The sequence below is a fragment of the Andrena cerasifolii genome, chromosome 7, assembly GCF_050908995.1.
Source record: "Andrena cerasifolii isolate SP2316 chromosome 7, iyAndCera1_principal, whole genome shotgun sequence".
Lineage (NCBI taxonomy): Eukaryota > Metazoa > Arthropoda > Insecta > Hymenoptera > Andrenidae > Andrena > Andrena cerasifolii.
Window position 1 is genome coordinate 14,854,911 of NC_135124.1, and position 17,546 is coordinate 14,872,456.

Below are 17,546 nucleotides of genomic sequence, written 5' to 3' on the forward strand. Positions count from 1 at the left end.
GCAATTTCGCCGGTCGACGGTCACCGCTAGAAGGTACGTAGGCGTAATAAAGGTTTTTTACTAAAATTAAACGGAGTTCGTTACGATCTGTTGTTTCACCGACGATCACCCATCTCTCCCTCCCTCGAGCCAGCCTGCAAGCCGATAGCTAAGTCCCTTTTTCCCTCCCCTTTCCATCTCTGCAGCCAGCCTGCTCCCGAGAACTCCGGCTTATTATCATTATTTCGCGATAAAGGTATGAAATAATCGAGAGACGTTCTATACCACACTTATCGGGGCTCGGGAGTGGAAGCAGAAGGGACGGGGAGGGGTTGCGCAGAGGGAGAGTATATCTAAGAGCCGGGTACGATGTCGATGCCGATACCTAATCGATCGAGATCCAATCGAATATTATGGCTAACGAGCTGTCACGCCTGCCTGAACACGATGTTGAAATCATCCTTTTCCCTCGGCAACGAGATCCTTCACCTTAGATCGTCCACGCCTAACCTCGCGGTTTTCACTGCTATTTGACAAGGGGGAAATTTATGCTACCAGTTCGTAACGATAACGATCTTCGATCGCGCGGTCCCTCGTTTCCTTGACAATTAATTTACCACGAGACATCGAGATTTAACCGCGTGTCAGCGGATTATCTATAACTATAACCGAGCGTAGAAGAACCTTGATGAAAAAGAAGAGCTCTCGTTCCATTATCTAGTTCCAATTGCCGCCTTCGATACCGTCTACACGCAAAGTTTCGGCAGACAGCGTGCCAACGCGATCACCGCAACCCCAAGCAAGGAGGAGGAAATCAATGATCCCTTCAGAGGAGCCAGCGGACGCAATCGTTTCACCGTGATCACAGTGATCCACGCGCGTCCTCGGGCGACATGCAAAAAAGTGGCGGACTCACCCGTGAGAGTATCCAGGAGCGAGAAGATCGCGAGGCGGAGGCGGGATGACCCTGCCGGCTTAACGACGTGGGAATAGTCCTTGGCACCACCTTCCTCGGAGCCGCCGATCCTCCGCTTTAATCCCTTCTTCGTGTCTGACCGGCGAGACTGGTCGTGGCAGGCCAGGTGACATGATTGCATCGCTTATTGGCCGGTGGATTCCATCGCTAGGTAGGATTCCATCGTCTCTCACCCTGCTGCACACCATCCTGGACCCCGCTGATTGGATGGGGTGTCCTCCTCTCGTGCCCGCGTCGCGTATCACGGGGCAAAGGGATAGCGACACGGCGAGACGCCGTCAAATTGGACGAGCGAGCGTTTCGCATAAGTGCACGTCAACCGACTGAACCGACTGGCTCGAGGGAAATAGGAAGGACGGCGGATGGCTGCTCCTTTCGATGTTCCAGGGAACGCGGGCTTAAATGGAAGCGAGCGATGTTTTGCCGCGTCGCGAGCCCAGGTTTTGCCAACGGCCGGCGTCCAAGCAACTAAGCCCGGACACGCTTCATAACGTTACTTGCGCTACGCGTCCATATACCTGCAACAAAAATAAAACAGCCCCGAGAATTTATTTAAGAGTCGATTCGGATGTCCTTGAGCCTCGCGGGGCCTCGGTTTTGCTCGCGAATCCACGGTGTCGCAGGGACAGCACGGGTGATTTGTATTCGACGCGTGTTGCCTGACGAGCAACTACTGTACTTCAATGAAAAACCGTCTAACCTCGCCCTTTACAGAGGGACGTCTTGTTAACGGAGCGGGAAGTATGAAGCTCGTTTAGAGCGCTGTGAAACGCCCGTTATGTACGCATGGATTAATATATTCTGTAAAACTGGAGGCAACTCTAAACATTTGCTTACCCTGCACACTTCCAACTGTATTCGATTTTGGAGTATGAATCGATTTGTTTTAAAAGGGAGATACTGGGGACTCGTAGAAACATAAATGATTGGTTATGGGAGACGATTTGCAGGAGGAGCAAAGATTTGCGCTAATTTTACAATAGGAAGCCCGTTTCTTGCGTGGTCGGTTCCGGAGGCTGCAAAAGCGGATACGCTGTGCATTATCCCCCGCACGCACACACCTGCGCCAGTTATACATGTATATAAAGAGGCATGTGCTGGGTGTCACCGATGCCTGGGTCACCGTATACGGCGGAATATTACGGCCATTAATCAACGACAGACCGCCGCAGAGGTGACGACAGTCTGACAGTTCTTTTCTGCTCCACTCGCCTCTGGATTTTGCCTCGCAGCCCGGATACCTTGCAGCCCCGACTGGCTGGCTGGTCGCTGCACTTTGCAAGGAATTCCACGTGTTCCGTGAAAGAGGCGGATTCTCAAAAAAGAAAAAAAAAAGGAAGAAGAAGAAGGAAATGTCGAGAAGAAACGGCTGTGGCATTGTGTCGCCGCGAGATATCCTCCGAACCCCGAGCAGATATAAAACTGTCGCCCCGCTCTGGCGGGGTGTAACGTAAATCGTTGTCGAAAGACGATTAATCCTTGGTTTCTTCCCGGGGAACCTTGCACTAACTGATAGCTTAGAATATCGATTTCATTTCGTATTACCTAATTCAATCTGTTCGTCATTGAGCACTGAGCTGAGGAAAGAGACGAATATCGTTTTCTTCACCCCCTCGTCCCGCGAAGGAGATCGCGAGCATTCTCGTCGAAAAACCGTGCACCGACGCGGAAAACTGGGGACAATGCCTGGCCGCAATAACTCGCCCTAGCTGCGAGATGTGTTTTTAATTCCGCATAAGTCTGCACGGTCCGCCGTGACGGGGGCGGCGGGTGGTGTGGGTGGGTTCTCCCCCGGGGGAGAAGACGTTATTAGCGGGAGCATTAATCAGAGCACGCCTAGCCGGTCTAGATGGAGGAGAGGAGCTCGGTGGCGGGCAGCGAGAAAACGAACAAGAAGAGAAGAGAGGAGAAGGGGCGAGGGGTGTAGAGGGAAAAGCCGAAGAAGGAGGGAGCCGAGTTGAGATATGAAACGAAGGAAAACTTAGCGAAGCCACCTCCCCTCTCTGCTCGTTCCTCAGGGTGTCGGGGGTCTCTTCTTTCCTCGTTCCTTCCTCCACACGTCTCCCTCGCGTTCCTTCGCCCCCCCCCCCCCGGACCCTCCCCCAGAAAGAAGAAGAAGGGCAGCGCCTCGACGCGGCTCACAGATGAACCGTTTTAATGAAAAGATGGCGCCGCGACGGGGGTGGAACGAAGGAAGAGGGTGCGAGGAAGCGAGATACCGACGCCGGCGGTGGAGCATGGTGGCAGAGGGTTGCTTTAGTTCGCTCATCAGAAACCACTGCATGAGTCGAGGCTCAAATGAAATTGCCGCTATAAAAATGATGCCCGTGTATATGCCCCGGGTATTAGGTAGCCGGAAAGTCCGCTGGTATACGGTTCCCCTTCGGGATCCACTCTTTCGACCGATGCACCGCACATCCCTTGATCAAAATTGATTTTCTGATTTTCAGGGACACGCTCTTTCAGGTGACACCTTTGTTACGCGATATTTCAATGTTCCCTAAAGATGAAAATAGAATATTATCAATGGAAGCTCCTCGTGGACCATCAAAGAAATTCACCCCGGATCGTAGTCTTCCATGTCCCGGTTACGTCTCCAAAAACCCGTTGATCCCGATCATCGCATCGCTAACATTCAGGCATCAGGAGGATTTCCAGCATCGGTGGCGACTCCACCTGCCTACGTGCCACCCACGCGTGTGCCGTGTAAGAGGGCACGGACACAGTGGTAGCTGGGCAGGGAGGAGCGGGGGGCACGTTCATTTTTCTTTTACATTCGCGAGCGCGAAAAGAAAAATCACCGGTTCTCATTACGCTCGACACGTAGGCAGCTTTATGAGTCTCTCCCCTCTTCCTCAACGTTCAACCCTCGCGCCGTGTCTTTGCCGACGTGCTCCTCCGACACCCCCTCCCCCGCCCCGTCCGTGCGGAGCGGCGCAAGAAGAAGATATTATTTATTTCGTAAATTAACTCCCGGCCGTGGCGGACGTGACTGGAAAATCCTTCGCAGCTTCGCGCCGTGCTTTCCCGCTTTTATTAATCGCCGCCATTCGCCTGGCTAAGAACCAGCCGCGATCCCTTTTTGTCTCCTCCGGCCACCTCCGCTCCGAGTGCCACCCTTTTCAGTCTCCCGCACCATTGTGACGCGTAATTAGAGGGGCGGACGACGCGTGGGTGGTAGCAGATTGCACGGGAGACGGATTTTCTGGCGCATCGAAACATATCGTACGAGATGGCTCTCTACTCGTTGTATCTTGTTTCCAAGTGGCTGGGGTGAATACAGGGGGGTACCATGCGAAGTAGCTTATTAATTAATAGATCGACCTTCGAGGTGTACTTTATTTAGAAATCTTGGAAACCGTGCGACACTGTCTCAAGTATCAAGGAGCATCCATTGACGTCGCAAAGACGTCCACAGCTGGCTCAATAATGTCACTAGATCTCAGGTGTACTTCCTTCTGTCTTTCCCTTTGATAATAGATTATTAATATTATTATTATTATTATTATTATTATTATTATTATTATTAAACGTCTTTATTGCACAACACAAACAGAGAACAACTAAAAGAAGGTCACCTCGATTATCAGCGCAGGACACTTGCCGCCGTTGTACAGCGAATTCCAAAAAGGATTCCCTCGGTCTGGGGATCGTCTCCTGGCCAGCGATTCCCATAATTAAGCCCCCATTTCTCGCCTGTGCCGCGGCTCGGCGGTGTGGTGCGGCATGAGTCACGGTGCGTGCGTGACGCGCAAGCCAAAGGATCGCTTCCACTCTCCCTCATTTATATTTCGCTGATTGCCGTTATTCCTTCCGATTCATTAACTTGGGCCGCATCCGCCGACGTGCCCTTATCGGCTGCCCGAGGGGGCGGGGAGATGGAAGGAGAGGGAGGAAGAGAGCGCGGGACAGAAACGAATAGCCACCAAGAGATAATGTACGTAACTTAATTACCGATAGAGGCGGAGAGGAATAAAGGAATAATCGATGGCGAAGGCATGTACCTATCCGCGGTTGCAACGGCAAGCTGGTCCTCGAGAACGCGGCGTTCACAGAGCAACTGGAGGATAATGGCTGCGATTATAATAGATTAGAACTAGAATCCCTTCTATTGGTAGGTATCTATGCTAGTGTCTAACTGGAATGACTCTCTTCAAATGTACGAAACATCGACGGAACGCGGAATGGACCAGCGGAATCGGATGGGAGCGAAGGGATCCCAACACTGTGAAATGGTACAACCCCTGGCAATAAGTTTCGAACCAAACGCAAAAATACGAAATTAACAAGAAGCACCAATATTTTTTATGTATAATATGCAACGGTATATATATATGAAACGCGTGGTAATGTTAAATTGGTCTATTTTAAAGTAAAAGCACCAAAAATAATTAAGAATTTTGTTTATTATATAATACAAAATGCGGAAGAAACAAAATGTGTCTGGGAAATAAGTATGAAACGGACCGATGTTCTGGAAAAAAGTATGTAACATTATGAATTTGCAAAGAGATTAACAATAATTTTTTTCAGTATTTATATTACCTAGTATTTTCTGACATTTGTACATGCACATTAGTTAGTTACTTCATGGTTTTCATTTCATTATTCTCTTTTCAATACTCTTTTGAGACAGGAAACACTTTACTTTAAAATAGACCAATTTAACATTACCACGCGTTTCATATATATATATATATATATATATATATATATATATATATATATATATATACCGTTGCATATTATACATAAAAAATATTGGTGTTTCTCGTTAATTTCGTATTTTTGCGTTTGGTTCCAAACTTATTGCCAGGGGTTGTAAAACACTTTGGATTCCTCGGAATAAAATAATCCACGCAACAGTTCGAGCTTGTGGGAAGGGAAAGAGAGGGAGTAAGGGGCGAGGAGGAGACTATAGAAGGGCCCCCGCTTTGGTCGGATATAATCACGGGTCGCAATCGGGATCGGCGCTGTTATTACTGTCCGTCCGTGAAAAATGGTTTCCCCAAACAAATTTCTGGGAGAAAAAGGGGGAGGGCCGATTAGGCGCGCGGTGTTTCACGTCGTTGTCTCGTCATAATTATCGTGTTACCTTGTACGCAACGCCGGCAATTATGACGGACGGTCGCTTCGAGCTGTTCTGGGTTAGGTCCAGCCGGGGAGAGATCGAGAAATATCCGAGCTCTAGCTTCATCTACGCGCGTCCCCGTTCTGGATATTTCGGAAATCGTCGGGCCTGCCTATACAAATCATTCCTCCTCCGAGCGTATACTTATGGAGGAGCGTCTCGTCACGGTCGCAACGAGTATACAAATCATTCCGGCGGCCTGTAGTTTTTGAGGCGGCCGTCAGGGAAACGATAAAAGTCGCCGGTCCCTCGGAAGAGGAGTGGCTACGAGGCAGTCCAGTGGCCTCTCCGCGCGAGCCAGAGGGAGCTTGTTATTAAGTCAAGACGTGTAGCAACTACAATGAGAGAGGAATTATGTTTGTTCCCGGTAGACGGCGCGCTATCGAGTGTATTACAACGGAACCCGGCTGACTTCTCTCGCGAGAGTTATTGCACCGAAGAGGCAACTAGGTAGAACCCCTGTTGTCTAAATTAATGGGGACACTGTTTGGATACGTTACGTTACGTTTGATACGAACAGTACTTGAAATTCCAAACCATTTGTCCCTTCGAGTACCACAAAGCATAGACAGCAAAGCGATTCATCGATCGAAGCTCGCATGCCTGTGATCTGGAATGAAGATCGGCAGAAAGATTCCTCGGTGCATAGGGCGTGCATCCGTGCAGCGGCAAAGGAGGCACGGGAATGTCTAATTCATCGAATAACGGAGCAGCCAATTTTCATCGACCGTTTCCTTCATCGCATCGCGATCTCTCTCGCCTTTCAATTCCAAACAATCGCGCCAGAACGGATTATTAACCGGTTTTATATTACACCGACTCCTATTACGTTCATGTTTAATGCAGTCTTATTACCCGCGATACTCTGACCGCGGCAATCTTACGCAGAAGCGACAGGGGAGCGCGAGGAAACGGGCGGGAATTCGTTTCCAACGCGTGAAAAATAAATGATTATGCAAACAGTCGCGCTTCTATGATTGAATAGACGCGAAGTATCCAAGGAAGGAACGGGTTGGCTCCAGATTCGAGCTACATATGCCCTATCCAAAAGCAATAATACACCGTGAACGTGTACGTGGATCGAGGTGGAACGGTAACGATCCATCGGGAGAGGAGACGAGGTGAGCTGGCCGGCTGCCGTGGTGGTGATTCAGGACGATCCCGCTTATTAAGTGGAGGCGAGTCCAGGGACGTGGAGGCCGGTGTATTATGGTCCCGCGTAGTGCCGGATGAGAAGATGGAGATAGGTGGGTACACGCCAGCTCCGTGGCTCTCTCGAACGCTCCACAAACCGCTATTATTTATATTAAGTTTAATGCAACTACGTGACTGAATCCTGTGGCCGGCTGCCCCGCGCCGCCGCCAGCTTCCCCCCCTGTATCATTAGTATACGCCTATTATTGCATTACTCCGTGGCCCGAACCATCCAACGTATCCAGCATGCGGCCACGGTATTACAACGAGATGTGTGTATACCGGGTGGACGATGACCCTTAGCCGCGCGAAAAACCGGACCCTCCCTCTTTCTCGCCAGCAACTCGGGGGGATGAGCGATCTCGTACGATCCTATCTCTGTACTCCTTCTCTTAACGCGAGAGCTTTCCGTCCGCTACGCAGCGTCGACGATCGATTTCCATAGGCCCCTTCACTCGTCGTACGCTCGCGAGCTTGGAAGCACGTCGTTACTGACTTGTCTGCATCGGTGACGCGGAGGAGTTTAAGCTGTTAGAAGCGATAAGTCGATTATGGACGGTGGGCTGTCTTGTAGAAGCTAAGAATGTGCTTATCGATGTCAAGGTGACTCTGACGATCCGAGCTGCGCGATTTAAGATGATCCGAGAGCCAACGTGGCAATGTCGTCCACCTGTGAGCGTATTAGAAACTTGGTGGATTCGCAGCCAATCGTTCGCGTCAACGTTATTTCTGCTCATGAATCATTCCTAGAAAAGTCACGGCCCCACCGACAGCCGCGATAACATGGGAAATATTCATCTCACGGGACATGTCTCTCAGTAGACGTGCACGTACACGCCAAGAGGTTGCACGGGGACTTCCATCGGTCAGGTTCAACGTAATTTCCATGCAGCAGGCCGCGAACGGCGGAGAACTCGGAGGAGCGTGTTACGTCGGCGTGAATTCACCGGCGATCCTCCTTTTACGAATTAATTTCACGCTGCGGATATGGCGTTCCATGGAAAGTCAACGAGTGCACGGGCCTCCCGAAAAGGGAGGCAATCAGCGGGGCTTCTTCCCTTCCCTCTCTCGTTAGCGGCTCAGGCAAACAACGCTTTATTAGGTGCAAATTGCGTATGCCGGCTGGCGTCCTGCGCCCGACCTCTGTTCGTTGCACTCTCCCGTTTCACCGAGGCATTTCCGCTCCCTCGCCAGGAGACGATTTAAATTCGTGAATCATGTGAATCAGAGATAATGGCGTGTACGCGCGGCTACACGTGTAAACGGCCCAGCTCGCGCGCAGATACGCATCATTATGCAAATCCCATTTCCATCGATCTTAATCTCTTCATAAAGTCGCGAACCAGGCCCCTGTCGAGAACGGTCGATAGAAAACCAATTGTGTGGAGAACGGAAACGTCCCACGTAACGACCCCTGAACCTCGAGCAATTAAGGCCCTCGAGAATAGCGCGGTTCTGTTTCGCCGGCAATGCTTCTTTTCCTAGATGAAGGGAGAAATTGTTAAGCCAATTGCTTCAACCCCGTTTCCGTTCCTCCCGCTTCTGCTGTCCTTTATATTTGTTGGCCGGAGTAGGTACAGGGCCTGTTGCGGGCCAGAAGTTACCGATGATGCGTTATCTCGACACGAACCGCGTGATTTTATCCGGCGCGTCCGAGTCTCAGCTCGATAATAGCCTCGATCCGGGGACCATCGGTTTCGCGTTCACCAGATTCAAGATATCACGCTCCCATGGACAGGGTCGCGATCAGATCGGTCATCGTCGTGCGTAAGATCGACTCGCACGGTTGCATGCTCGCGGCGCAAACAATGCTTCGCCCATTTCGATTCCTCCAGACTGCTACCATAATGCAATCAGACCTTGGGGCTCCTCCACTTACGGTTGCGTGTTTATCAATCAAATCTGTTGCTCCCGGAATGCCGCTGCTCGCAAATAAAATGACAACTGGTAGAACCGTGAGAAATGCTCTGTCAAACTCTTGTTTCTCCCCGAGTAACTAACCCCTGCCTGCTATCTCCATAGATAACAGTCCCTGGTTGCTCCAACTGAGCTCCGGTTTCATTACACGCCGAACAATCGATGGTTAAAACGGGCGTGTAGATTCCAAGTGAATCTGAATTAGTGCCTGAAGCAAGGCACCGCTTCGAACGATATTCACGTGACCGAATCATTTCCATTGCGAACTGTTCCACCTCGTGCACCTCCTAAAAAAACGTTCCTCGACCCCGTCCAGGTGTTCGTGGAACTTCCAGCAGCTTTTACGAGCCACGTAAGTCATGGCGTGACCGTTTTCTTCCGAGATCGCTGACGCGACTCCGGCATCATCCACGGGATCTCTCTTTAGCCTCCGCTGGAATTATTTGGGTCAGCCTTGGCCTTCGCCAGAAAGTGTTCAGATAACACGCTCCTTCAACAATACTACCTCTACTTTTACTTTATCTCTTGCGACCAAACATCGAGCAGGCGAAACTCATCGCCGCGATTACTGCCTCAGAGATGCATGTATAAGTTTCCAGGCAAGCTGATGAGTCAATGCCGCGCTAAGTTGCAAATCTAGGTCGTGCTATCTTTCATCTTTCGGATGTTTCTTCATATTTTCTAGATCGGAAGGCTATAGAGCCGTATTTGCGAAGTAAATCGTTTCGCCGCTCCGACCAGGCGCGTTTTCGAGTCCTCCCCGAGGTACCTACTCTTTTGTTCGTGGGCCAGGACGCGTGAGAAGAGGCTCCCTGACGTGGCTCCTTCGGCGCGTCGGCTAATTTCGGCGTGTGTATGCTGACGAATTTATGAATGGCGGGATATATTTGAATGTTGCCAGGAGGGACGGCTCGCGTCTAGCCGTTCTCGGCCAGCGATATTTAGGACGGGAGATTTAGAACTGGACTAGGCCGAGTCGGGCCAGGGCCGAGTCAGGATGTAAATCATTCGGAGTTCTCTAGCGCCACCCCTATAATCACTGGAACCTGACTGTGCCGCTTCCTTGACCGGGAATCCAGCGCGGAGAAATTTGCGCCGACAAACTGCTCTAGCAGTTACGAGATTGGACCCCGAGACATGTGTGGTCTTAGGCTATTGTCAGAAAGAAGTACGATCTCTCCTCTGAGCAGTTCCTCCGTTGATAAACTGATATTAGACGAAATTGGCTGTGAACGCAACGCGTTTCTTTAGGAAACCATTCTTTTTCTTTATCTACTGAAAAGTGACACTTGGGAGATCACGGCATCTTTGGTTCATCGTATCAATCTATCGGCCGAATACTAAATAGTTAAGCTTGCTATGGAGTGTAGAAAGTTCTGGACAACAGACCGTAAACAATTGGAGCGGCTCGAACGTTTCGTGGATCGTGCTCGCAGGGTGCGAAGGGCGTCGGTAAAAGGGCGAAAGGGGGGCTAGGTACCAGGTTAGCCAAATTACAGCTTCCATGTCAGCTGGGTTGATTGATGCCTCTGCACCCAGAAACCGCTGCGTCGTTTTCCTGGAAATTAAATAGAGGCGGAAGATCAGCGGTCGCCCGAAGGAACATAGGGACCGATAGACCGATGCAGAGCGTCAGAAATTCGAGGCTGGGGCTTTAGCGAGTCTTTAACGCAAAGTGATTACCAGCCTCGGCTTTGGGCTATTAGCTATGCGCAAACAGGGCGCTAATGGCACCGTTTTACCCTTTCCGAGGATCGCCGAGTAAATCTTACGACTGACAGGCTTTACGGCAGTAGTTTCGCATTGTATAGGAGGCAGTGTGTGGTACGTCACGCAGGTATAATGGAAATACATGCGCGTAGAAGGTTCGCAAAAGACTCCGAAGCATCTGACAGTGCATCGTTGCACTTGCTCGGATCACCCTACGAGGAATGAATGTATCCGACACTAATTTCTTCAGCGGATATGGCTGTTTTACCGCGAGCGCAGAGCTGAGGCCCGCGAAGATTCACGAGCCTCTCCGAAGGTTCCGAAGGTGCATCCTCCCGGGCCCGGTGCAGTACCGCGGTCCCCGGTTGGAGTCGTGATGCAATAAAATAGCGCCACCCACCGGGCCCGTCGCTATCTACCAAGGATCTCCGTAATGCCTCACTTCGGCCAGATCCACGGCCTGGGCTTGCACGGTACCCTGAAAAGAAGAGGGCCCCGGCGGAGGGCAAGGGTGCATAATGAACTCGTTAATTAACTATCAGGAAGCTGGATCGAATCTGATAACGATCCCTGCCACACGACGCGCCTTTCTCTGTCCCTGATGGGACACCGGCCGCGCGCACCTTCGTCCTAAAGGATCTGTTCGTCCTACCGCCAGCCGCTGGCCAGATGGTGGCCCCGAAATTCCTTTTCAGGGATACCGTCAGGCGCCGCGTCGCGAACCCTGGGTGGGAATCCGCGTGTCGAAACATCTTCTTCGCTGGGAATTTGTGTATCGCGTAGGAGGAATTTTAAGTAGGCCTCGCGGAGTGGAACACTTCGCACTAGGTAGGTTAATAGCCTGATTAACAGTCTGCGGCGGCGTAGGAACAGCGGCGCGATGCGGAGGTTTCTGGTGCCAATGGAGACTCGATACCTACCGCGACTTTCATATGAAATCCCACATAGGTTCTTCTTTAGAAGATAAACTTTCCACCCAATAAGTCTCAGAGTTATGAAACCTTCGATTACCTCCAGCTTGCCTGTACACCCGAACAAACTCAAGCACTGGGCCTGAACGATCCAACTCCCCTTAGTAATGAATCCGATCGCCAAAGTAATCGCTAATCGATTCAAAGGTTACTACAATGTAGCAAATTGCGTACGCCCCGAGTGGATGCAGAAATACCTACTACTTACCTGGGCTAATTATGTAGGTACCTATGTCGCTATGCGACTATCGACTCCAGCCGCGAGCAATAATTCCCGGTGACAACCCGGTTCCCGGCGAGACGCCGGTTTGGTAAACACGTCGCCGTGGACATCGCTGGCCGCGTGGAAATTCTCGGTGGATAAAAGGAAGAGAAACGGTAATTAGCGGCTGCACTTAATTACCGCGTTGCCCATGCAAACGACTTACTACACGATCGTTGACCGCGCGCAACTCGTGTTTCGTGACGAGATGTACGTGCACGATAGGATGGCGACCGAACGATTGGGCAATTACAAGGTAACCGACTCTTTATTTCGTTTCGCCTGCGATCGCTCTTCGAAATCTCCGAGTATTTCGTAAACACCATCGAGTCTCACCCACACGGCGAATCCAAGCGTTCTTAAAGGGTAAAATTCATTACATTTTCCTTTTCATCCCTTCCGCACACGTGGCAAGAGCAAGCGTACCTACATTTACGATTAACCTCCACTCATTTGTAACAATTTGCACCATTAAAATGTCAAACATAATCCGCGAAAATTCTCTCGAGTGGGTTAACTATGTACACCTCCCCGAGCGAATTAATGGAGGGATTTCGATGTCCAAGGACGGCTGTCTGCGCACGAAATCGAAGGAAGAGGTCGATAAATCAACCGGGGCGCATTTAAAAGCGCATCAAAATCTCCCTTCACCCCCAACCCTTGGGAGCCTCTGTTACATCTCTCGTTCTCGCTCGCACCATCTGATTGATATGCGTTTAATAACAGATCCGGCGCCGCGAGAGACGCTTCTCTAGGATGTTTATGGGAGCCTTAGAAATAGCGGCGCGGCGAAGACGAGGGAGAGGAAGAGAGAGAGATACGAGGATGTGGATCTCGATTAATCGGAGTCCCTGGAAGCCGGTTGCGGGTGGTACCCCGCTGCTCCACCGAGGCCTCTAATAATACGGTTTTATTCGTCGAGGCTTCCGACGCCGGTATCGCGACGCCTCCGGCGATCTTGACCACGTTGCGAGTCCCTCAGCTTCCTAGTCCTCCTTTCCCTTCATTCTCGACGGTGCCTCTGTTTCAAGGAACCGCGTCCTAGTCCCCCGAACCGGGCGTCCTGCCGTGTTGCGAGCGATAAAGCGATCGTTGCTTCCATCAAGGACGAGCGAAATTGTAACGCTCTTAGTCCGACGTCCGAGGGAAAGTTGGATGGCAGAACGTTCAGATAGAAAATCCACGTGAATTCATCAGAGCTCGAGGTTTGCAAGGATAGCCCCTGGGGAAGAGGTAAGTACCTGGCGATCCTACCCTAATCGTCGGCTCGTTTCTTTGCATAGTTATGGAAATGCGCGAAACGAGGTCGCGTGAAAGGTTCAGAATTTTCCTGTTCCCTGTATCGCGTTCAAAGCGGGCCAATTATAATGTAGCGAACGAGTGGCGACAGGACAATGTTCTTTTTCCCCCTGCCGATGAAAGTTTCGCGATTCCATCGACAGCCAAGCATCCCGCGGCGTTTATTTTAGTCCCCGTCGAAACCGGCCGTTGTGCATGCAAATCCGCCTAAATGTCTTCGCGGCGCCTGAATGGAAATGAGCGGTTTCGCTGGAAGCCGCGCGCGCGCGCGCGCGAATATATTATTATGCATTCAAGGCGTAATTCGTTGAAAACCGGGAGGAGCGATCATCGCGCCTGGTGACTGCGATCGATGGCCTGCCGATCGATCACGCATTCACGCACGATCGATGCAACCCTCCTCTCTCTTCCTCCCACCTCACTCTCTCTCTTTCTGTTTCTCTCCTGCCTGGTCCTTCGATGGTGTATTTTTGGTGTCGACAGGAAACTTCCAATGCAATTTCAGGCCCCATCGCGTGTTAATTTAACGCTTCGAGCTTCTATCCCTTCCCGCAACGTTCCCAAACGAAACTGACGCTCATTATAGAACGAAGCATTACCATTTCTCTCTCAAATACGCAGCCCTGCTTGCGCCACGTTTATGTCTCAATTAGGGGCTATCAAAGGGCGATAAAGGTGGGAAGGGAGAGAAAATTGTTGCAAAGAGAGAAGCCCGGAAGTACAATAAGGAACGAGGTGTTACACCACTAGCTTCCAAGGATAAAGGTTCCCTTTTTTAATCCCCGAGAGGGTAGACCCTGTTGCTTTTAACTCATAATTGCGCGAAAGAAATAAATCGAATGGAAGAGCTAGAAGGAGGAGCTAATCGGGAAAACAATCTTTGAAATAAACGACAACGCGGTGTAACGGTGTCGGAAAGTTACGGTGAATAAAGTGGAACGACAAAAGGCAAAGCGATGTTACGAGATTAGCCGTGGAAAGTCTCCATTTTGATTCCAGTCTTACTTGCCCGAGAGACAAGATGGTTAATAAAATAGTCGGTGCATGAAAATCTCTCGAAGACAGACTGAGCACAAAACATGGGAAGACAGGCTTGGAATTGAATAGCAACAATATTACATGGAAAAGAGAGAAACAGGGGGGAGGAAGAGAAGGCGAGATGGTAGGGACCCAATGAGACTTTCCCAAGCGGGGAAAGCGGCGGAAAAAATGAGAGTGCCTCGAAAACGTTTTTCCCCGCTGCACGGCCGCGTCGACTATATTCGCGGTCGTGAGCCGGAATAAATAAATAAATTGACTTTAGAGGCGCGAAAGTACGAACGCCCGCGATATTTCGCCGTCCTCGTACACGGGATCGCAGTTTTAAGTGGCCGACCGTGATTTCGAGCTCGTCCCGGCCTTTTTCTTTATCACGAATTACTTGTTCGTGGCGAGCATCTGACTAACGCCTAGCCGATTTTCACGCGGATAATAACGAATCTAAGCATCCTAACAGCTATAATAAGGATAATCTCGATGGATCTCTACTCCGTTGCTACGGCTGCGGAAAATTGGCGGACTTGGCTATTCTTTCTAACAAAGCAATTTCCCTTGGAACGTCTAGAGAAATGAAACACCCACGGCGCTGGTTAAAAGAAGAATTCGTCCCTGAAATTCTAACTTTGGGAAACGATGTCCCCCCGATCAAAACAAGGTCGACGGTTAATTACAATTGCGAAATCCACCGAATTCTTTGGCAAAAATGGATTTTCTGCTAAAATATCCATTCCAGTGGCTATTGCAATGACAAATAATGTTAACAACATTTACACTAACCGCCCAGTATAATTTATTATTAATTATGATCGATAGAACTCGAGATATCGAGCAATTAGTAACATTTGCTCTTGGATTTGCAAATGATTTTCTACGCCGAATGATTTCTCTTTTATTCTCATTGTCAGTGTTTAATCGTTCGATACATTAATGTTAATGCTTATACATATTACATAGTATTATATATAATGTATAAATCCCCCCCCCCCCCATAAACATGACTCATGTATGAAAGAAGCTAATTCCCTTTAATTCACGAAAAAAGTTCTCACGCAGAGATTGTGAAATCATCTTTGCTAATTCCAATCTTTGCTAATTCGAATTGTACCTTTAATTCACGAAAAACATTAAAAACATTCTCACGCAAAGATTGTGAAATGAACTTTGCTAATTCCAATTGTATTCTCGTTCTCCGTTCGAACACTGATTCCTCTGTCACTTTTTATACTTGACATTCCTTTATTGGCCACAAATCGATTCAGTGCTCAGATTTTCAGCTTCGGTTTTAAGGAATTAGCGGACGATGCCTGTATTTGACACAAAAACCTTTATAAGAGGGACATCCTCTGTTAAAAATGTCGTATGAAAATCGTTTTACGATGGAAAATAATAAAAACTTGGTAGAGACTAATTTAAACGAATCAAAGTCGGTAATAGATTAATAGCACATTCGCCAACCTGCACTAGTGATATGAAACAGTTTGTTTTAAGTCGACTTCATAGTTTTTTCTTATACAACGCCCGCTAATTCCTTAAAACCGAAGCTGAAAACACAATGAGAAGAAATCATTGGGCGTAGAAAATCATTTGCAAATCCAAGAGCAAATGTTACTAATTGCTCGATATCTCGAGTTCTATCGATCATAATTAATAATAAATTATACTGGGCGGTTAGTGTAAATGTTGTTAACATTATTTGTCATTGCAATAGCCACTGGAATGGATATTTTAGCAGAAAATCCATTTTTGCCAAAGAATTCGGTGGATTTCGCAGTTGTAATTAACCGTCGACCTTGTTTTGATCGGGGGACATTGTTTCTCAAAGGCTAGATAAGGAGCTCGCAGAGCTCCATGTACTTAGTCGCGCGTCGGTCCTCCTGGCCTGGAGGACCTCCGGGGACCCTGGAGCTGCCGAGCCACCTGGACCTTCTCGACTTCCTGGACTTCCTGGACTGGCTGGGGACCTGGTCCTTCCTCCACCCCCGGAGCTCCCGAGCCCCCTGGACCATTGGGACCTACTGGACTTGCTGGACATGCTGGAGACCTGGTCAGGGTTTCAACCTTGGTTCTTCCTGCGGCCCCTCGCCCCCCTGGCCTGGGTTACCTTATTCGGTTGGTGCCGATGAAATTTTGGGGTTCGTTAAGCCATTTAAAATTTTATTATTCTGCCAAAGTCAAAACTGATTTCCCTCTCTATCTAATTGCTTTCTTCGATTGATTTTCATCATCTGTCCGATTTCATGCATTCCTTCCAGGATTTTTGAACGAGTCGTTCTATTTCGTGTATTTCTTCGATGGGTTTGCATGATCTGTCCTATTTCATACATTTCTTCGATGGATTTACATGATTTATTTTATTTCATGCATTTCTTCGATGGGTTTTCATGATTTCTGTTACTCTTTCCTGCATCTCTTCGGGGGGTCTACATTCCCTACTCTCCTTCATGTATCTCAACGATGGTTTTGCATGATTTATTCTATTTCATGCATTTCTTCGATGGTTTGGCATAATTTTTTTCTTTTCATGGATCTCTTCGATGATTTTGCAAGACTTCTTTCCTGGCACGCATATCACTGATGTGTTTCCTTTCCCTGCTCTCTTTGATGTATGTATCTCTACGATGGGTTTACATGATTTATTCTATTTCATGGATTACTTCGATGGGTTTTCATGATTTATTTCTTTTCATGGATTTCTTCGATGGCTTTGTATGACTTTTGTCACTCTATCGCGCGTCTCGTCGATGTGTCGTCATTCCAGGCTCTTCTTCGTGTATCTCTACGATGGTTTTGCATGCTCGTGCGTGCTCTGCTATTAGTCGAAATTATCTCGATCGGCACCAACTAATTAAGTTTTTTCTTAGTTTCCTTTCAGGCTGACCACACCATTGACAACACAACGTACTTGATTGTTTCGGTTTCCAGGTTCATCCGTTCGCGGGGAAGAGAGGTAATAAAATAATATATTTAAAAAGAAAAGTGGTAGTGAAAAGTGTTGGTGCAAAGTGATAGTGGAAGAAGATATCTAAGTAAGTCTAGGTTAATTTATCATAGCATGAAGTATTTAAGGCC

At 48.9% G+C, this 17,546-nt stretch overlaps 1 protein-coding gene across 1 annotated transcript in view; it reads right to left on the bottom strand.

Moving 5' to 3' along the window:
- LOC143371400 (uncharacterized) overlaps positions 1 to 17,546 on the bottom strand; it is a 149,173-nt gene that overhangs the window by 107,891 nt on the left and 23,736 nt on the right. Inside the window, exon 2 of the mRNA XM_076816538.1 lies at positions 896 to 1,473. Coding sequence (XP_076672653.1) covers positions 896 to 1,076 — 181 coding nt within the window. The 5' untranslated portion in view covers positions 1,077 to 1,473. The remainder of the gene's footprint in view (positions 1 to 895; positions 1,474 to 17,546) is intronic.